The sequence below is a fragment of the Jaculus jaculus genome, chromosome 11 (assembly GCF_020740685.1).
Source record: "Jaculus jaculus isolate mJacJac1 chromosome 11, mJacJac1.mat.Y.cur, whole genome shotgun sequence".
In the NCBI taxonomy this organism is placed as follows: domain Eukaryota; kingdom Metazoa; phylum Chordata; class Mammalia; order Rodentia; family Dipodidae; genus Jaculus; species Jaculus jaculus.
The window spans coordinates 109,552,826-109,575,502 of record NC_059112.1 but is presented as its reverse complement, the minus strand read 5'-3'; the positions used below and the strand labels follow the sequence as shown (position 1 = coordinate 109,575,502).

Here is a 22,677-nt window from a genome sequence, read left to right as displayed (position 1 = left end):
GGGGAGGAGGAATTTCATGATATATGAATTGCTTTTTGACAAAGCTTTTTTTTTTTTTAATTTACTTGAGAGAGAGGATGGGTGTGCCAAGGCCTTAAGCCACTGCAAACAAACTCCAGATACATGTACTACTTTGTGCATCTGGCTTATGTGGGTCCTTTGGCTTTGAGGCAAGCACCTTAACTGCTAAGCCATCTCTTCAACCTTGTTTTGTTTTTCTGAGACAGGATTTTACACAGCCCAGGCTGGCTTCTTATTCACTACGTAGACCAGTGTGACCTGAACTCTTCCTGGTCCTTCTACTTTAATTTTCCAAGTACTAGGATTATAGGAATGTGCCATCATGTACAGCTCAATAAAACTGTTTTGAAAGTTTTAATTCACTAGCCATCAAAGAAGTCAAAATAAAACTGATCACCTATCAGTATGATCAATACATAAATATTATTATTGGGATAGATGAAAGTATAGAGTCACCTGAATACTCTAGGTAAAATGCAACTTACCATGACTTTGGCAAAGAACATGAATCAAAAGGAAAATGTGCATTCTTATTTTTCTATAGGGCAGGAGTTGAGATATGGTCTTTCTCTGTAACTCAGACTGTCTTCCAAGACCCTCCACCTCCTAGCACTGCTATGATTTCTAGAGTGGACCATCACATCAACTGCATTTCCTTTCTCTCCCCCACTCGCCCCCCCCCCCCTTTGAGGTAGGGTCTCAATCTAGCCCAGGCTGACCTGGAATTCACTATGTAGTCTCAGGGTGGCCTCAAACTCACGGCAATCCTCCTACCTCTGCCTCTTGAGTGCTGGGATTAAAGGTGTGTACCACCATGTCCAGTTCTTTCCTTTTTTTTGTTTCTCCTCCCCCTCTGCCCCCCCTTTGTGTATGTGTGTGTGTGGTGTATGCTTGCACAAGTATACTTGTGTGTGCCTGCATATGGGGGCCAGAGGATAAGCTCAGATGTCATTTCCTAGGGATACCCTTTTGAGAATGACTCTTTCGTTGTCCTGGAGCTCACCAACTAAGGCAAACTGACTAGCAAGTCCCAGTGATACACCTATCTCAACCTCCCCAGCACTGGGAGCTCAGGTACATGCCACCACACTAAATTTTACATGGGTACTAGGGTATTAAACTCAGATATTCATGCTTGCGAGGTATAGTGGTTTGATTCAGGTATAGCCTATAAACTTCTGTGTTCTGAATGCTAGGTCCCTGGCTGGTGGCATTTTGGGAAGTGGAGCCTCCTAGAGGCAGTGTATTGTTGGGGGCAGGTTTATGGGTGTTACAGCCAGCTTCTCCTTGCCAGTGTTTGACACACTCTCCTGCTACTGTTGTCTACCTGATGTTGGTCAGGAGGTGATCTTTATCTTCTGCTCATGCCATAGTTTCCCTGCCATTATGGAGTTTCCCCTCAAGTCTGTAAACCCAAATAAACCCTTTCCTTCCACAAGCTGCTCATGGTCAAGTGTTTTCTACCAGTGAAGCTGGAAGCTGATAGCAACACGAGGCAAATGGCTTATATAGCTGAACATCCATCCCCCCAGCCCATCCTTTATTGCTTGCTTTCTTCCTTCCTCCCTTTTTGGAGGTACTGGGTTTCAATTAAACTCAAGGCCTCATGGATGCTAAGTATATACTCTATAATGGAGTTATACCCAAAATGTGCATTCTTTTGTAGTTCCACATGCTATAGTCTATGACTGAGATGACCAAAGATATGTTAAAATGACTGCTGGAAGGGTCTTCCCTGTTGACTAGCTGTCATGTTGCTGCAGAGAGCTATGCAGCTTGTTGAGGGAGAAAAGTCATCAATGACCTTCTCTAGCAGTGTAATCTGCAAGCTTTTTTTGTTTGCTTGCTTTAATTTAAACATTTTTATTGATTTGAGAGAGTGAGGCAGAGAGAGAGAAAGAGAATGGCTATGCCAGGGCCTCCAGTCACTGCATACAAACTCCAGATACATGCGCCACTTTGTGCATCTGGTTTACATGGGTCCTGGAGAATTGAACCTGGGTCTTTTGGCTTTGCAAGCAAAGTACCTTAACCGGTAGGCCCATCTCTCCAGCCTGACAAATGGTACAATAGTGGCATGCCTGTTGGGGAAATCATCTACTCTCTGATGGGATTGGAGGCCTACTCCATGGCAGGGAAATCCTGTCTGGTACTGAAAACCAAATTAAATCCCTATGGCTACGGAGGTCATAAGCTGTAGGATGGAACCTATTATTTGTCTGGCTAATCGGATATATTATGTCCACTAAACTGCCTCCTAAATACTTATATTTATGCCTATACGTTAATGCTACTTTTACTTTTGGTTAGAGAAGCTTCTTTTTTTTCAGACGGTGACCACTGCGGAAGACTTAAAACTCACCAAAGTGCTGAGAAGTGACAGTATAGTGTTTAGTACTGTGATACATCTCTATCACACCTCCAAGGCTTGGAGTCCATTGAGGCACTGTGCTAAGAGACTCAAAAGTATAGGAACGAAACACTCCAGTAAGAAATTTCTACACCTCTAAACATAAGCACTTTAATGCTTACTCATAATCAAAGAAACACAAATGAAAATAAAGACGGCATCACTGTCCCCAACAGAAAGTGAGAGCCCCCTCTTAGGAAGAGGATGTGACGCTGGAAACAGGTGCATGACCTTGGCTGGAAGGAAATGTAATGGGTATCTACCAAAAACCTTTCAGTAGGGCTGGAGGGATGGCTTAGTGATCAAGGCATTTGTCTGCAAAGCCAAGGGACCTAGGTTGGATTCCCCAGGACCCACGTAAGCCAGATGCACAAGGGGCGCAAGCGTCTGGAGTATGTGTGCTGGAGGCCCTGGTGCACCCATTCTCTCTCTGTCGGTCTCTGCTCTCTGCTTGCAAATAAATAAATAAAAATTTAAAAACCTTAAAATATATGCAATACATTTTTCTGAACAAGAATTGGCTCACATTAAATTCATATATATGGAAGGAAGCAATCAGTGAGGAATGAGTCACACTGATTTGAATATTCTGAGCCACAGGTCACAGCACATGAACAAAGCTCACTGACTCAGGTGCTTCAGGATGCAGCCTGCTGTGCACCCACTGTGTGCACAGTCATCCTCACTACATGCTCTTTACATGTACTGCTTATCACCGTGCCTCAGCAGCCCACACTGGTCACAGCTGGCCTCAAAATACTTTAAAGGCAAGTTATGTGTACTGTAGCATTTCTTAGTTTTTTTTTAACAAAAATTTTTATTGTAATTGTTAGTTTTACTAAATTTTGAGTAAACCCCAATCTACTTTTCCTATATACCCTGTATTCCATCCTACAACTTAACTATGGTTCACAGTGTCATGTGGATTTGCATACCTGAACATGGGAATCACTTAAGTTTGGAACAGTGAATTTCCTCAACATGCAATTCTCAAAAATTAACTCAAAGTCAAATGTGTAAAGCAGCAGGCATTTCTGGCAGGGCTCACCCATGTTGCATCCCATGACTTTACTACAGCCTTGCTTCTGAGAACACAGCGAGTGCGCTGCGCCCTGCAGCCCATCACCCCAACACGACAGCAGCGAACGCTGCCTGAAACAGCGCAGATAAAAGACCGGCTTGTTAGAAAGTAGACTGCTTTTTACTAGACAAAGTCCTCCCTCAGAAAGAAACATAGTGGCTTGATTACAGAAAACAAAGACTCAACATTTTCCTACTGTTATTTCTTAGTAGCAGGCTATCAGAATGTTTGTTTTTTAGCTGGGCATGGGCTGGAGAGATGGCTTAGTGGTTAAGGCATTTGCCTGAGAAGCCAAAGGACCCAGGTTGGATTCCCCAGGATCCACATAAGACAGATGCACAAGGGGCACATGCACCTGAAATTCCTTTGCAATGGCTACAGGCCCTGGTGTGTCCATTCTCTCTGTCTTGCTTCTCTCTCTCTCTCTCTGCATGTAAATAAAAATTAAAAAATTATTTTAAAAAATGCTGGGTGTGCTGGGCGTGGTGGCACACGCCTTTAATCCCAGCACTTGGGAGGCAGAGGTAGACTGCTGTGAGTTCAAGGCCACCCTGAGACACCTTCGTGAATTCCAGGTCTGCCTGGGCTAGAGTGAGAACCTACCTCGAACCCCACCCACCCAAAAAAAATGCTAGGTGTGATGGCTCATGCCTTTAATCCCAACACTCCAGATGGAGAGGTAAGGAGGATCACTGTGAGTTCAAGGCCAGCCTGGGATGACAGAGTGAATTCCAGGTCAGCCTGGGCTAGAGTGAGAGTCTATTTTGAAAAACCTAAAACAAAACAAAAAGCTGTTTCAAGCCCTGCTGGTTACACATGCCTCTGATCCCAGCATTTGGAAGGCAGAGGTAGAAGATCCCTGTGAGTTTGAGGTCAGCCTGGGCTAGAATGACACCCTACCCCAACAATACATGCATGCATGCAAGCACACACTCTGCTGTTTGAATTAATGGCTTGAGTTTCATTAAAAAAAAAAAAAAATTGTCAAGTGAATTCTGGCAGAATTATCAACAATTTCTCAAATGATGCCATACATACTTCTACCATTTTGTAGTGTACTTAAACAAAACTGCGCAACATTGGCAATTATTAAATAAAAAGGTGAACTACACATCCTATGATATCAAACACCCAGCCAAGCTTCATTTGTGCCAAAGTAAAAAAGCACATCCCATCTCACAGCATACAAATTAGCTCTCATCTTTAATGTAAAATTATATGTACAATGTAGAATTTTAAGACAAACTTCTTTTTTGGCATGAGCATGTGAGGTGCAGGCCAGGGGTGAGTATCGAATACCTGTTTCTATCACTCTCCACCTCATTTATATATTCTTTTTCCTTTTGATTTTTTTGTTTCTCAAGGTAGGGTCTCACTGTAACCCCAGGTTGACCTGGAATTCACAATGTAGTCTTAGGGTGACCGTGAACTCACTGTGATCCTCCTCCTCTGCTTCCTGAGTGCTGGGAGGATTAAAGGCGTGCATCACCACGCCACCCAGCTGCTTTCAGATGTTTGTTCATGCAGGTGGGTTGGGAGGAGAAAGAGGGTCAGGTCTTCTTGCCCCTACAAATAAACTCCAGACACATGTGCTACTTTGTATACCTAGCTTTATATGGGTACTGGAGAATCAAACCTGTGCCAGCAGGCTTTGGAAGCAAGTGCCTTTAACCGCTAGATCTCCACCTTTCATTATTGCTGTTTTGGGGTTTTTAGTTTGATTTTGTTTTGGGGGGGGGTTTAAATTTTTTTAAATTAATTTATTTGAGAGAGAGAGAAAGAGGCAGACAGAAAGAAAGAGAAGGGGGGGGAGGTGGGCACATCAGGTCCTCCAGCCACTGCAAACGAACTCCAGATGCATGCACCACCCTGGGCATCTGGCTTATGTGGGTCCTGGAGCATTGAACTGAGGTCCTTTGGCTTTGTAGGCAAACGCCTTAACCATTAAGCCATCCTCCCAGCCTTATTTATTATTTTTTGTCTGTTTTTTGAGGTAGGGCCTGGCTCTAGCCCAGGCTAACCTGGAATTCACTAGTCTCAGGGTGGTCTCAAACTCACGGTCATCCTCTGCCTCCCAAGTGCTAGGATTAAAGGCGTGCACCACCATGCCTGGCATTTTTTAAAAAATGAAATTATCTTAAAATTTAAGGTCTGAGGAGCTGGGTGTGGTGATGCTTGCCTTTAAACCCAGCATTCAGGAGGCAGAGGTAGGAGAATTGCTATGAGTTCGAGGCCACCCTGGGACTACATAGTGAATTCCAGATCAGCCTGGGCCAGAGTGAGACCCTACCTCAAAAAACCAAAAAAGTAAGGTCTAAATTCAGTAGGGAAATAACTTAAAATAAGCAAGCTGGGGGCTACAGAGATAGCTTAGCAGTTAAGGTGCTTGCCTACAAAGTCCAAAGAACCCATATTTGACTCCCCAGATCCCACAGAAGCCGTCTGCACAGGTGACACAAGTGCAAGGCCACGCACGCACACAAGGTGGTGTGCACATGTGGAGTTCGAATGCAATGGCTGGAGGCCCTGCTGTGCCAATTCTCTCCTTTCCCCCCTCTCTCGCTCACTAAAAAAATAATAATAAGCAAGACCAGGTTAATAGGCAACCTTCTAGATCAAAAAAGTTGTGATTTTAACATGAAAAATGAATGGTTAAGGCAAATGGGAAGAGACCATGCCCTTCCCCTGCTTCGAGGACACAACCCTCAGAACTAGAGGACAGGGCAGCTAGGAGGGATTCGGGTACCTGCCACAGCACAAACAAAACCTAGAAGGTAGGAGGAGCTGGATCCAATCCAATACAGACATGGTGACAGGCTGACCAAATCTATAAATTGATCTAGATTGAGTGATGAGGTATTTAAAAAGGTATCAGGGGGCTGGAGAGATGGCTTAGTGTTTAAGGGACTTGCCTGCAAAGCCAAAGGATCCAGCTTCGAGTCCCTAGGACCCACGTAAACCAGATGGACAATTTGGTACATGCATTTGGAGTTCGTTTACAGTGGTGGGAAGGCCTTGGCATTCCTATTTTCTCTCCCCTCTCCCTATTTCTCTATCTACCTCTTTCTCTCTTGGAGAAAAAAAAAAAAAAGGTATCAGGCCAGGTGTGGTGGTACATGGCTTTAGTCCCAGCACTTGGGAGGAAGAGGTAGGAGGATTGCCATGAGTTCAAAGCCACCCTGAGCCTACACAGTGAATTCCAGGTCTGCCTAGGCTAGAGAGAAACCTTACCTTGAAAAACCAAGGGGAAAAAAAAAGGTATCCGTCATTCACCTAATAACCAGTTCATGAGAATTACTAATTTACTAAAATTCTTCTGGAATATCATGTTCCTCAAAATGCTTACTATGGGCTGGAGAGATGGCTTAGCGGTTAAGCACTTGCCTGTGAAGCCTAAGGACCCCAGTTCAAGGCTCGGTTCCCCAGGTCCCACGTTAGCCAGATGCACAAGGGGGCGCACGCTCTGGAGTTCGTTTGCAGAGGCTGGAAGCCCTGGCGCGCCCATTCTCTCTCTCTCTCTCTCTCCCTCTATCTGTCTTTCTCTCTGTGTCTGTCACTCTCAAATAAATAAATAAATAATTTTTAAAAAATGCTTACTATAATAAATTTGATACTTTGGTAAATTAATCAGTGGACTGCTATTTATTAGTGACTTAAACTTAGGGACAGTTTGGCTTTGAAACAACCAACAAGGGTCAACACTGCTCCAGGTGTTTTTACATTTTCATTACTGCGGCTGGGACCCCCCTTATCCCAACTCACTTTGTTCACTGTTCACTGAGTACTAACAATCATTTCTTGGAAATGTCTGGCAAAAATCTCCACTACTTGGGGCTGAAAGGCAGTAGTGCTCACTACTGGTAAGCACAGCTTAAAAACCTTCTGCCCTGGCCTCTACTTCCATGAAGTGAAAGAACTGAGTATCTGTGTAGAAAACGTGGGCTTCCACCTAGCAATGTTTCACAGAACAAAGGACTATCCTAAATCCAACTCTAGAAAAGACACTGCCAACAAATGGAATCCACAGTGGAAAACACAACCTTGCCTGAGTGTACTGTCTCCTCAGCACCTTAGGGTACAGCTGTTGTTCTCGAGTTCCAGTCTGCAAATATGTAGATGCTCATATCCCTAACATAGAATGGTGTGCTTGTACAAAACTCATGCACAGTCTTGTATTCTCTAAATCACCAGTATATTACTTATACTGAATAGAACAAAAATGCTTAGTAAGTAGTTATTATACCATATGGGTTATAAAATGACAGGAAGTCTGTATATGTTGCACACATACACAGTGAATTTTCCCCGTGAACATGGTTGAATACACAGATGCAGATCCCATAGATACTGAGGGTCATGAATATTTAAAAGGGCATTGGCCTAATAGCCCAAGGACTAGGTAATTCTTCAAAATTAGAGTGTTCTGGTATTTGCAGCAAGTTATATATTTTATGTTTACACAGTATTTCCCAGATGATATTTTATTACCAAAACAAATGAGTCTAAGGGGGGAAAGTACACAGTCACAGCTAAGAATTTTAGACCACAAGGTTTTCTTATGTCATTCTGGCTGGCTTGAAACTTTCAACATAGACCAACTTGCTCTCGAATTTACAGAAATCTTCTTGCTTCTGCCTGAGTGCTAGGATTACAGACATGTGCCGTCACATTCCGCCAAAGGTTACTCTTTGAAGGCCCCAACTAAACATTTTCTCAGCAATCATGACACACGTGGAAACAGTATAATGAGAATATGGATGCTACTTAAAAATACACAAACAGGGCTGGAGAGATGGCTTAGCAGTGAAGGCGCTTGCCTACAAAGCAAAAGGACCCAGGTTCGATTCTCTAGGTCCCATGTAAGCCAGATGCTCATAGTGGCACATGCATCTGGAGTTCGTGTGCAGTGACTAGAGGCCTTGACTAGAGGCCTTGGTGAGCCCATTGTCACTCTCCCTCTGTCTCTAATAAATAAAAAAATAAATAAAACTTTTTTTAAAAAAATGCACAAACAGGGCTGGAGAGATGGATTAGTGGTTAAGGCACTTGTCTGTAAAGCCTAACAACTCAGGTTCAAGTGCCCAAAATCCATGTTAAGCCAGATGCACATGGTGGTTCATGCAACAGGAGTTCATTAGCAGTGGCTAGAGGCCCCGGCACACCCATTCTGCCTGTCTCTGTCTCTAATGAATAAACAAATAATAATATTTAAAAAAATACACAAACACCAGCCAACCAGCTGGACATGGTGGCGCACACCTTTAATCCCAGCAGCTGGGAGGCAGAGGTAGGAGGATTGCCATGAGTTTGAGGCCACTCTGAAACTACGTAGTGAATTCCAGGTCAGCCTGAACTACAGTGAGACCCTACCTTGAAAAACCAACATAATTAAATAAATATCCAAAAATAAATAATAATAAATATACATCCTCCTCAGAGATGGCCCCAATGTACTTCAAATTCAATCCACATAACAGTGACCCAGCTTCTATCCCTGACAAAGCTTGCTTCTCTTCCTTTGTTGACAAAATGTAGTAATTTATAAATTCTTACACTCACACAAACTGTATAGTGAATAACTATTTAAATTATGTCAAGTCTTATTAATTCATGAACATGTAAAACAGCAATCATTTTGCATGTCATTAAATCTAAGATTTGACTGAGTCTAATAAACATTTTCATTTCAAAAATGTTTCTCTGAAGAGAAGCATGTGGAAAGGTAATTCTAAAAATCATGAAATGATACTGTGACATTTCTAACAAACTTCAAAAATACAAGAGATCACAAAGAAAATGGCCAGATAAAAAGCACCAATCACATACATCTGAAAATTTAAGGACATGCCTATTTCCTCTTGAGTATGCCCTCAAGAGTGATGCTATTTTCAACAGTCTCTAATGCCTCTGCAACACCCAGCAGCATATTATAGGGGTAGCAAGGGCAGGAACACCAAGGAGGTGCTCCCAAGGTGTCTATGCCTGCCTGACACATTGTCCATCAGTGGAAGTTGTTCTTTTCGGGCTAACCTGCATTTCGGATGGTGCTCTTCTGCCCTTCTCTTAATTTCAGCATGGCCAATCCCTCTGATCCACAAGTCCCTCCTCCACCTAGCCACATGATTTTCTCTGTCAGTTATTACTCCTGGTCTGTCTCTGGTCAGAGTCTGTCTGGTGTTGTCCCTGGGTCACATCCCAGAGCTATCAATGCAGGGGTGGTGGTGGTGGTGTGTGTCCGCCTCTCTAGGCCTACTCTCATACCCGAGTCCACAGAAGGGCCCAACAAACAGGATGAATTGAAATGACTGATTGAGTCCTTCCTGTTGTCAACACAAGCCAGCGATGTTGAAATTGCATAGAAATCAGGAGAGAAAAGAATGCTTTGGTCCAGACAATGTGGTTTCAATTGTTCCATAAAGAACCCAACCTGGGTCTCAGGTGGCTGAACACCAGAGTCCTAACCTAAACTATTTGCTTTCATATCCAACCAGCTTCCAAAAATCACTCCTCAAAGCATGTAGAAAAAGTGCAAGTGAGATAATTTCCTCTTTTTCATGTAATAGATCTAACCCATTTACTCACTATGCCCCCCTCCCAAAAAAAATCTATGGATTTCAAGAGAACAGACATAACGAGAGAATTCAAGAATGATCACAAAACATGATCAAGGAACTATGCAAGCTTGTAAGCTAAGGCTAGGGAGGCATCCCAAGGGTCGCAGAGTTGCCCAAGAATTGGATATAATTAAAAGAGCTCTGTAGACAGGAAGCTGCATGGCCACAAACAAGCCAAACCCCTCCAGAGCCTCTATTTCCTCATCTATTAAATGGGAACTGTAAGGACGTCTCTCAAGAGGCCACAGCAGTGAGGAGGTAACTATAGACAGCTGCACTGAGCACATGCCAAACAAACTCCCATCTATCTACCAGCCCCATGCCCTAACTCCAATCCACTGAAGGCTGTGGTGAAATGGTCCCACCACACACAGACACAGGGCCTGACTCACCTGGTACCCTCCAGAATATATGGTGCAAGGAAAGGACCCAGTTCACTTTCCAAAGACATCTGACTTTCTCTTAAAGTCAACATGGGTCATTGTGGAAAAGATGGCCCCTAGGCAAGCAGTATAGCTACTGTGGCCAAATAAAATACAATAAAATAAATTCCTTAGCTTACCATGATCCTGTGAGTCTGAAGAAAGGGATTTGATTCCTGTGAGATTCCAGAAGTCAAAAGGATGAGGAGACAATGTTATTAATATTAATGGTTCACAACAGGGGCGACCGTGCCCAGGGGGCACACATTAGTATCTGGAGACACTGTTATCACCGCGACAGCGGACAGGACAGTGACTAGGATGACTGTCAAACATCACCAGGGTCTAAGCAGCCCCTTGCAAAGAACCACCACTGTTGAGGCCGGAAGGAACCCTATTGCAGTCCTGGGCTGGAAAGAGAAGAAATCTCTGTCCAGTAGCTATGCTGCCCTTGACCACCACATCCAGCAAGGCCAGGCTTCCAAAGCAGCTACCAAAGGTACCCAGAGTGGGTGATTCTGTCACTTGGAATGGGCAGTAAGAGATGATGATGACAAGGGGCCAAAGAGGAGTTTAAAAAAGAAAAGGAAGATGGTAAGCCAGGGACTTCCTGTGTGTAAAACACATGATGCCCTGGAGAAAGCTCTTGTTTTCGCTCTGCACCTTGACTGTACCAGCTACTGAGCAGGTGGCAAGTGAATGACAGCCAACTCTCATGAAGACTAGAAAACTGACCAGGCAGTGTGTGTGCTGGGTCCAGCTCCCATAAAGCCAGCACTGCTCCCATAACCCTAGGGCTAAGCTAGCAGGGCCAGAAAAATCCTAGCAACCAAAAGCTACTGGAAAGACAGGAGACAGGAATGCTAAGGGGCTGTCATAAGAAATAAGGATGTCATGGAAAATGTTAATAAAAATTAAAAAAAAAAATAAATAAGGATGGCTGGGCATGGTGGCACATGCCTTTAATCCTAGGCACAGGTAACAGGATCACTGTTAAGTTCAAGGCTACCCTGAGACTCCATAGTGAATTCCAGGTCAGCCTGGGCCAGAATGAAAGCCTATCTTGAGAAAACAAAAGAAAAGAAAAGAAATAAGGAACAATAAAATCATCAGTGGTTTTGAAAACCACTGGTTTAATTTATTTATTTATTCAAAATTTTTGTTGTTTATTTGTAAGAGAAGAGGAGGATAGGGGCACCAGGGCCTCTAGCCACTGCAAACGAACTCCAGGCGCATGTACCAACATGCCCATCGGGCTTATGTAAGTGAACCTAGGTCCTGAAGCTTTGCAGGCAAGCACTTTAACCACTAAGCCATCTCTTCAGCCCCTATTTAATTAATTAATTTATTTAGGTTTTTCAAGGTAGGGTCTCCCTGGAGCTCAAGCTGACCTGAAATTTATGTAGTTACAGGGTGGCCTTGAACTCACGGTGATCCTCCTACCTCTGCCTCCCAAGTGTTGGGATTAAAGGCGGGCGCCACCAAGCCTGGCCCTGATTAAACAACACTCTTGTACCAAGACATGTCAAGGTTCTCATTTTCTTTATTTTTTTTTTAAAAAAAGATTTTATATTGTATTTATTTGAGAGGGAGGGGGCACAGAGAGAAAATGGACACACCAGGGGCTTCAGTCATTGCAAATGAACTCCAGATGCATGCGCTACCTTGTGCATATGGCTTTATGTGGGTCCTGAGGAATCAAACCCAGCTCCTTAGGCTTTGTAGGCAAGTGCCATAATCGCTAAGCCATCTCTCCAGTCCACAGTGTTCTCATTTCTAATTCTATCTGTGATGGTTAATCTCAATTGTCAAGTCAATTGGATTTAAACTCTGGGTATGTTTGTGGGGGAGTTTCTAGATTATTTTATCTATGGAGTAAAGACCCACCCTCACTGTGGGCATTACCAACCCTGGGCTTGGGTCCAGTCTGAATTAAAAAGTGTCAGCTACACACGATCATTTACTACTCTCTACTTCCTGGCTGAAACGTGTAAGCCGCTTCATGCTTCAGGCTCCTGCCAGCGTGCTTTGGCACCATAACAGACTACAATCTCTCAAACTGTAAACCAGAACAGCCCTTCTTCCTTTAAAGTACTGACCATCAGTTTTCCATTGTAGCCAAAAGGAAAGTAGCTAGCGCACGGCGGTGCAGGGGACAGGACACAACACACTCTGCTTGCCAACGGGCTAAGAACACCGAGTATTGTAAACCTCATCCGCTCTTCAGCTTTAACACGAGAACCAAGGTTACCGAAGCGATTACTAGAGAAAGGATAAAGACTGTGTGGGAATTCTCTGTACCATCCTCTATACAAATACCTCAGAATGAAACATTTGAAAACACCAAAAGATACCACACAGACACACACACTCTCTCTCTCTCCCTCTTTCTCTCTCAGAAAAAGTGTCTCTCAAAGATGTGCCAAGTTATTACTACAGAAGTATACAGTAGAAAAGCCTGGAGGGGGCAGCTGCCAACAAACACGGGAGAGAAGAGAGTTGGCTGTTGAGGACTTGGTCAGCCACCAACATGCACACTGTGCCCTCAGCAGCTGAGAGATATACACAGTGAAGATGGACAGGAGGCACTGGCCCTCACTATTCTCAACCAGACAGACGTTCCATTTTGTGGAGCAAAAGGAGACACTTTCTAATAAGTATTTTGGATTGTTAGGTAAGAGATTCCATGCACAGTCCTATTCAGTAGATGGGAACTCTCAGGAAGAATGAAGACAGGTGAAATCATCTTATCAAGTCAGATATAAAACCTGCCTCATCAATACATAGTTCTTGGAAGACAATGCCTTCTGTCTGACTATAAAATAAACTGATGGGTTTCTACTGACAGCTTCAACCCACTAACAGGCATCAAGGGTAAGAAAAGCCAGTTTCACTGACACAATTTTGGAAAGCAAGGTAAAATGATTCACATACACAAATTCTATCAACAAGGGGAATTAGGATGTAGGTGGCTAAATCATCCTTTCCTATTCCTCCTATTGCTGGATCATCACAAAAATTATAAAGCCCATTTAGAGAGCTGCTTGTAAGAAACATGGGTTATCTTCCTATTGTCCAATGGCACACCTCAGTGACAGGTCTCCACTGCAAGGACAATCAAATCCATATGCCAACACACCCACCAAAACCCAAAGCACCAACTGCCAAGGGCAACTTACCATATTTGGCACATTGGTGACTGAAGTATTCTTGATGTCTGTAGGGAAAGCTGGCAAACTATTAACCATACTCTGTTTGCTGGATAACTGAGGATTCACTCCAGTGGCTCCCATTTGCTGCCCTCCAGTTTGACTAAAGGGTTGTCCAAATGGGCTTGTGTTACCAGTCATTCCCATCTGAAATAAAAACAGGTAAGATCAGTTGTCTTGACACAATCATATATAAAAGGAAGGGCTTCAGAAACACGCTCTTGACCCACAGATGCCAAATCATTACTACCTGTGAAATCTTTGCTCCAATTATAAATGAAACCCTCAGGGCCAGAGAGATGGCACAGCAGTTAAGACACTTGTGTAGCCTGATGACCAGGGTTTGAGTCCCCAGTATCCAACATAAAGCCAGATGCACAAAGTGGTACATGTATCTGGAGTTTGTTTGCAGTGGCAAGAGGCCCTGGTGCACCCATTAATAAATAGAAATAAAAAAATCATAATAAACGAAAGTGTCATTATCACAGTGTATTGTTAGGACTATGAAAAGACAAGTTGTTCATATGGCTAATACTGTAGGCAGAAGACTGATGAAACAGCTTCCAAGGCTAGATCTATGCTTCTGTCCTAAAAATCTCTGCAAAAGAAACAGCATTTTCTCCCCTCCCCTTCAGCCATATGCCTTGCCTAGCTGCGGCCTTTTATTCCACAAAAACCCTTCTAGAACCACTGGCCATGGGGGCTCCTTTAGCTAATCCTTACTTAATTTGTACTTTACTTTTTCCAAGTTCCTTATCAGATTTGAACTGCTCCCATTAGTTCAAAGTGCAGAGTAGAAATATTGGCAATGAAATGAAATGATAAAATATCTGGGCTTTGCTTTAAGATGGTCCAGCAAAGCAGGCAGAGACGATGAGGCGGGTAATGAGGACACTGAACACGAGGGAACGGTCAGCACACTATTAACTGCCAACCCCGCAACAGCAGAGACGGCATCACCCTAGCAGACATGCTGCAAAGCTCCCCTAGGAGTCCTTTCTTTCCTTTTAACTAAAGTGAAATGAAATAACTACATGGTAGATTAAGACAAGGTGTCGGCTACACCTTGATGAAACCAACATAGACAAAGGTGTAACTGATTCCTCAGGGACCCTCCACTCTAGTTCCTTTGTGAACATGTGTGAGAATCCCCAGTGCAATGCCCAGATGTTTACCTGTCCTCCTGGGAAGAATAAAGAAACTGCATGCCAGGACTGGAGAATTGGCTCAGTGGGTAAAGTACTTGCTGTGAGGACCTAAGTTCGGATCCCAGCAACCACAGAAAAGCCAAGCATGACAACATGCACTGGAGGAGCAGAGACAAGAATACCCCTGGGACTTGCTGGCTAGCTAGTATAAGCTACCTGGTGAGCTCTGCGCTCAGTGAGCCACTGACTGGGGAAAAATGATATGAAGCAATGGAGAAAGACACCCAACATTAACTTCTGGCCTCCATACACACATATACACATGCATGTGCACCCACACCATATGAACATACATGCATAAATATATACCACTCACATGCCAAAAGTGGGGATGACTAGAAAGTAGAGGCTCAAGCTGTCTGACTCTGCTTTTCCACAGAGCTGGAATACCAACCCTGATGTGCCATGCTTGTTTCTACACTTCTGGCATCTTACTCTGATGTTTGGACTGGAAAGAAGAGCCCTAAGGGAAGACCTCCAGCGATGGGAGTTCCATTTAAGAAATCACCATAGGGCTGGAGAGATGGCGTAGCGGTTAAGCGCTTGCCTGTGAAGCCTAAGGACCCCAGTTCGAGGCTCGGTTCCCCAGGTCCCACATTAGCCAGATGCACAAGGGGGCGCACGCATCTGGAGTTCGTTTGCAGAGGCTGGAAGCCCTGGCACGCCCGTTCTCTCTCTCTTCCTCTATCTGTCTTTCTCTCTGTGTCTGTCGCTCTCAAATAAAATAAAAAAAAAAAATTAAAGAAATCACCATAGCCGGGCGTGGTGGTGCACGCCTTTAATCCCAGCACTCAGAAGGCAGAGGTAGGAGGATTGCCATGAGCTCAAGGCCACCCTGAGACTCCATAGTGAATTTCAGGTCAGCCTGGGCTACAGTGAGACCCTACCTTTAGGGACGGGCCCAAAGGGAATTCAGTGTTTGATCCAGCTTCTTCCAACCCGCTCTTTCGCCCCCCTACTGGTGGTGTGCTGACCTCTTCCTGAGCCAGCCCCCGAGTCCAGACCGATCAACCCTCAGAACTCACCTGAGTTTGGCAGTGAAGCCCAAGAGAACAGATTAGAAACAGATGTTTACCAGATGGGCACAGCATCTTTTTGACTATTCTTCTTTCCTTAACAATTTGAACCTCTAGGTCTCTGCTCTGGTCAGCTCCTGTTATCCCAGGTCAACAGAGCTAGGATGATGGGGGAAGGGACACCTACTCCCACATGGGCTCTCTGCCCGCTGTGGTTGCTTGAATGTGTGTCCCCCATAGACTCGGGTCTTTTATTAAAGCCTGTAACCTGGGTCTCCAGCCCCCTGGCTAGAGGAGCTGTCACTGGGAACGGGTCCTGGGGTCCAGCTCGAAGGTGTGCACAGAGGCTTGAGCTCTGGGGTCCTTCTTGCTGCCAGATTTTGTGTCTGTCAGCTTTTTGGTGTTTGCTGGCTCCTGGTGGTTTTTTTCTCCACTCAGATCTTCCCCTGGATCTGTAAGTTTGAAATAAGTTCCTTCCTCCCATGAACACTGTGCAGTTGGATGCTCATCCCAGCATCATGAAATTAATCTACTACACCCCTCCTGCCATCCACAAGGCAGGAGCTCTCTGCATTTCCTTCTCTTAATCAACTATCTCTCTAAACTTTACACTCTGATCTCTGGATTTTAATTCTTTAAATTCATAAGAAAAGAATCTAGGGATACCTCAAATTTGTCGGTGAGATGGCATGTACTGGTGTACTGGCAAGGAACCCCAAGACTTGATGGGAATGTAGCTTAGTGGGAGAAAGCTCGTAGAGCATGCATGAAGCCCTAGGTTCTCACCCCAGCAGTGCAAACACCAAAGTTCTACATAAGAAATCACTCTCAGCCTCAAGTGCTGTCATGCCAGTCAGCTCACTGTGTAACATGTCCCTTCAGTTTCTTGGCCCACAAGGTGAGCATATGTAACACAACAGACCACATGATTTCTTTCAGCTCTGAAAGTCTAGGATGCAAACAAATTGATGTACAACACAACTAACTACAACTGACTTTTTTTGCTGAAATGTCCATATAACAGCACAAAACCAGGTCTAGAGAGATGGCTCAGTGGTTAAGAGCAGTTCTTATGCAAGCACAGGGCCTGAAGAGGCCTGCGAGACCACTCAGATGGGATCCAAACGACTCACATGAAAGCAGCTAGATGTGACCATGTATTTGTGAGCCCAGTCCTGCGGAGCGTACAGACCTGAGAGTCACCAGAGCACACTAACCAGTGTCTGCTGTGACCTAGGCCCAGCTCTGAGAATATATAGATTTTTCTACTCACCAAATAACATGACCCTTACATATTTTTTTTTAAAAGAAAAAAAGGGTTTATTTTTATTTATTTGTTTGAGAGAGACAGAGAAGAGGGGGAGAATATGGGCATGCCAGGCCTCCAGCCACTGCAAACAAACTTCAGACACGTGCGTCCCCTTGTGCATCTGGCTAACTTGGGTCCTAGGGAATTGAACCTGGGTCCTTTGGCAACGCCTTAACTGCTAAGCCAACCCTCCAGCCCGCCCCTTACATACTTGAGCCTGAGAAACAAAAATCAATGTTGGCTGAAAGCTTCAGATTAATTAGGATGTAACTAGTATCAAGAAACCAAACTGGGGAGGGGGACCTGGAGAGATGGCTCAGCAGTTAAGGCATTTGCCTGCAAAGCCTAACAACCTGGGTTTGATTCCCCAGCACCAAAGCAGTACATGTATTTGGAGTTCATTTGCAGTAGTTTCAGTTCCTGAAGTGCCCATATATGCTCATTAATTTTCATTCATTCATTCACTCCCCCCCCCCACTCTGCTTGCAAATAAAAGCGGCCTATCGTTCTGAGTGTGTATCGAACCATTTCTTTTTCTTTTTTCTTTTCTTTTCTGAGGTAGGGCTCGCTCTCTTACCTCTGCCTCCCGAGTGCTGGGATTAAAGGCGTACTCCACCACACCTGGCTCCTGACCCATTTCTTAAGCCTATTTCTGAAACTTTGTAAATATTTTTTACAATAATCCAAAGATCTCATCAGTTAGTAAACACTCGGCCTGATCAAATTCTGGGCACTCTGACAAAGTCCTTTCTTCTATTCGTCCCCCATTCACCCCCTCCGTGTCTGTCTGTCTGTCTCTCTCTCCACACACACACACACACACACACCATTATTGAGATAAGGATTTACTATGTAGCCCAGGTTGACCTAAACTCATGACCCCCCTACCTCAGCCTTCAGAGTGTGTTCACTATACACCCAGTTTTCTTCAGAAAATTTCATCTTTCTCCTTTGGGGAGCTAGTGTTAAAATATGTTATAGACACTATTTCAACATGGCTTTAATTCTCAAAGGTAAGAAGCACAGCAAAGTCTAAGATCATGGATCCATGTACAACACATGGATCCATGTAGATGTCCAGTTGACAGGGGTCTACACAGTTTGAAAATAAAGGAGAAAAAGTCCCAACTTGAGCCTATAGCAAAAAGAAACTCAGACTACCAAAGGTTCTGACACCAACTCCAGGCCCAGTCCCAGTCACTCCTTAGCCACATCAAAGCTAGCAGTTACGTGTGAGGCCAAAGAGGCATAGATAGGCTTTCAAAGGGCCCCCACTGCTTATTTCCAGGCAGGTCAGCCTCCATCCTAAACTGTCTCTTGGCAGACCAGGTAAGAGTCAAGGGCCATACTTTAGCCCTCAGTTGTCATTCACTTCTAGAGATTCCACATTTCTAGAATCCTGTTTCTGTTTCTCTGTTGATAAAAATGAGCATCCATGATCCTTAAATCTAGGCTAACATATATGATTTTTAGTACCAATACTCAAAATGTAACTGTAAAATTAAGATGCCTAAATCCCATTAATGTCTTTGGGACCAGCATGGTAGCCTACACCTTTAATCCCAGCACTTGGGAGGCAGAGGTGGAAGGATTGCTGTCAATTCGAGGCCAGCCTGAGACTACAGGGTGAATTCCAGATCAGCCTGGGCTGGCATGAGACCCTACCTCAAAAGTAAACAAAAAACTGATTTGCTTTTTAAATTTCCCAACAGTTACTTGACAGTTACCTAACAAACATGGCTTTATTTTCAAGTGAATTTTATTAGAATGTAGTCTTCTACAGACTCTCCAACTAATCTTTTCTATAAAATCAAAATTAAAAAGGTAAGAATTGTCCTACGACAGTGCAATTTATTTATGACAAATTGTAACATGTGAAATGTTGATATTCTGCCTTATTCACCAATAGCTCATACATGCTCAACTATCCTTTCACTCTGTCCTTCTAAACACAGCCCTGTGAAGCATTTAAGTTCAATCTTGGGTGAAATAGGAAAAACCAAAACAAACAACAATGAAATCTATTAAATACTGCCTTATAACGCTATCGAGTTTGGGGAGTTCAGCATTGGCCTTAGCAGGACTTCAAGTATGAGATCTGATGACCAAAGACTCTGTAGGCAGGCCAGGCAGAATATCTACATGAGCCTTGCTCACTGAAACAAAGGCTCCTGCAGCAAACTGGCAACCATGCCCAACCACCAGGCAAAAGCTGCTCAGCACATAAGCAAATGACAGTCACTAACACAGAACAAAGGGTGGGCTTCTCCTAACTGACAAATGCACTGCAAACAGATGATGGATCGGCCTTGTATGTCATGACACCATTTATGATGGCCCATGCTGAGCCTGTCTTCGGCACAAGACCAGGAAAACAGCTTGCCTCCCTCAAGCAGCTATCTCCACTGTAACCCCACAGTACACAGCAGACACTTAGTATTTGGTGAAGGAACCAAATAAATGAATGCTCCAAGATACTACCACACTAAGGAGGCTCTAAAGAACAAGGGCCTATATGTCATCCCTGAGGAAGAATGCCACAGCATGGTCTGGAGGGCACTGGGAGAAGCAGCAGTCCCCTTTTTGTCTTTTAAACTTTTAAGGGTCTAAGTTACTAGATGAAAGTCAATTAGGCAGTTCATTTGGCCAGGCTAAAAAGCTGATCAGAAGAATAAACCATTAGGCTAGTGTTTATAGGATGAAGGATGTGTTAGTATGATTGTATACCCACCATAGACTCAGGTGTTGGTTTTTTGTTTGTTTGAGAGCGACAAGACGGAGAGAAAGACAAGGGGGGAGAGGGAGAGAGAGGGAGGGAGGGAGAGAATGGGTGCATCAGGGCCTCCAGCCACTGCAAGCAAACTTCAGATACATGTGCCACCTTGTGCATCTGGCTTACACGGGTACTGGGGAATTGAGCCTCGAACAGGGGTCCTTAGGCTTCACAGGCAAGCACTTAACTACTAAGCCATCTCTCCAGCCCTGACTCAGATGTTTTATTAAAGCTTATAACCTGGGTCTCCAGCCTCCTGGCTAGAGGAAGTGTCACTGGGGGTAGATCCTGGGGTCCAGCCCTAAGCTGTGATTGGGGACGGATCTGATTTCCATCCCAAAGGTATGTAGAGGTGTCTGAGCTCCAGCTGGACCAGGCTGTTTGCAGCCCGTTTTGTGTTTGTTGCTTTGGAGTTGCCAGTTGGTGATGGTCTCGCTTTGCCTGGATGGATGGAGCAGCTTCTTCCAGCACTGATGGAACTCCCCAGGATCTGTAAACTTGAAACACACCCCTCCTCCCCTAAACTGTGCAGGGTTTGGATGTACATCCCAGAAACATGGAACTGTCTATAACAGTTATTCTTGACGGCAGCATAAACAGGAGTAGTCTGGCCACAGACTCAGTTGTCTCTGCCACGTCTCCTGGGGAGGAATCCTCTGGCTCTGGTGCAAGACCCCATCCATGTCCTAGTCCAGAACTCCCAAACAGCTTCAGCGGTCACCCCCGGTGGTGACCAGACTCCTCATTTACTTCAATGTGGAGAACAAATAAAATCTTCTACTTATAATGACATGGCAACTTTGAAACTATTCATATAAAAACAAACTTCACTGTGAAAGAGAAGACTATTTCCAGTGCAATAACCAGGAGAACACCCTGACTGTTCACATTTCTTTCTAACCCACCCTTACCAAGTAAGATCTAGTCTGCCAAAAAAGGGAATGAACCAAAGTCTGAACTGTCCAAAAGGTTACACACAGAAATACATGAACTGTATATGGAACAATGACACATGCCGGTGGATCGCTCCAACACAAGTTTCTCCACAGAACAAACTTTACAGTAGCACCAAGCCAGTCTCAGGTCCCCCACAGGTGTGTGCCACATGCACAACCGTATTTTTATTTTAATTTTTGTTTATTTGGGGGGGGGCGGATTGAGAGAGACAGAAAGAAAGAGAATGGGCATGCCAGGGCCTCTGGCCACTGCAAATGAATTCCAGATTCATGCGCCACTTTGTGCAACTGGCTTACGTAGGTCCTGGGGAATCGAACCTTTGTCTTTTGGTTTTGCTGGCAAGTGCCTTAAGTGCTAAGCCATCTTTCCAGCCCATGACTCATGTTCTTGCACTCTGCAGGGTGGGGGCACAGGAACTACTTTGCATTCACAGAGAAGCCACCTTGTGGTAGCTCCTCCCCACTGGGCCCACACTCCACTGGGCCCACACTCCACTGGTCAGGCACTGTCTGGGCAGTCAGTGGGAACACAAGTGAGGGGTGTAGGTGTTGACACCTACGCAGAGTTTTTAGTCATGTACATTTTCTTTGAGGGAAAGGGGTTATTATCGGAGTCTCAGAGGAAGTCAAAAGGGATTCCTAAGAGCGTCTATAACTGAAATATGCTTGCCCCTCAAGGAAAGAAATTCTTCTAGCCCCCAACAAAGTTCAGGGAAGAGCAAGCTTATCCCTGACCTCACACAACCCCATGTGCCACTTGTGAGTGCTTTAGTGAAGTGACCATTTCCTTCCAGAGACACTACCAGGTCACAAATGAAGTTTGCTTTGCAGCTCCAGATAGGACTCTCATAGGAGAATCCACCCCAGCTACATGACAGCTGGGACATGCCAGGTGAGCAGCAAGAGGAAGGGGAGGACAGACACAGGCTGCCATGCAGGGTATCCCCTGGACTCAGTAAGGACTTCTAGTGGCCACAAGTGTTAAGTTTGATGTGGTTTCAAGGAGACCACTAATGACGTTTTTTCCAAAGCTGATTTCAGCTTTCCTAACACCTTTACACATACTTAAAACCACACAACAGAGTGTCTGAAGGAAGGGGAGTCCGAAAGCTTTCAGAAGAACAAAATATGACCTATAGCAATAAGCTTCGTATGGGCAGCCAAGTCCCACCTTCACAGACCAGGAAAGAATAGCCCAGAAAGCTCAGAAACACTCCAGCTCAGCATGCCCATAGAGGCCTTGGCCCACACCCAAGGTTTGTCTCCTACTCGGTCAGTGAAGCTACGCGCCCCTCCAAGCACACCCGACTCTGCCTGCGAAGAGGCAACAAACCACAGTTAGTGGGACAAAGGCAGCATAGCACCTTATTTTAAGGAAACACACAGTCCCAAATAAGATTTCACTCAGAGGGCTTGGGGAGATGGCTCTGTGGTTGAAGGTGTTTGCTTGCAAAGCCTACTTAGCTGGGTTTGATTCCCCAGTACTCATATAAAGCCAGAGGCACAAAGAAGTACCTGCATTTGGAGTTTATCTGCAGTGTCAGGAGGCCTTGGTGCAATACCCCACACCCATGAATCACTTGGAGGGAGTTAACATGTGACTTCATTATCATGATCATTCTGAGGCTTTCCTCTAGTCAGTGTCCCTCTTAAGTGTG

The 22,677-nt window shown here is 44.6% G+C and overlaps 1 protein-coding gene across 4 annotated transcripts in view; it reads right to left on the bottom strand.

Annotated features, from left to right (window-relative positions):
• LOC101610963 (CREB binding protein) overlaps positions 1-22,677 on the bottom strand; it is a 153,955-nt gene that overhangs the window by 63,245 nt on the left and 68,033 nt on the right. For all 4 annotated transcript variants that reach the window (XM_045130127.1, XM_004652216.3, XM_045130128.1 and 1 more), the window contains exon 3: positions 13,728-13,904. In XM_045130127.1, coding sequence (XP_044986062.1) covers positions 13,728-13,904 — 177 coding nt within the window. The remainder of the gene's footprint in view (positions 1-13,727; positions 13,905-22,677) is intronic.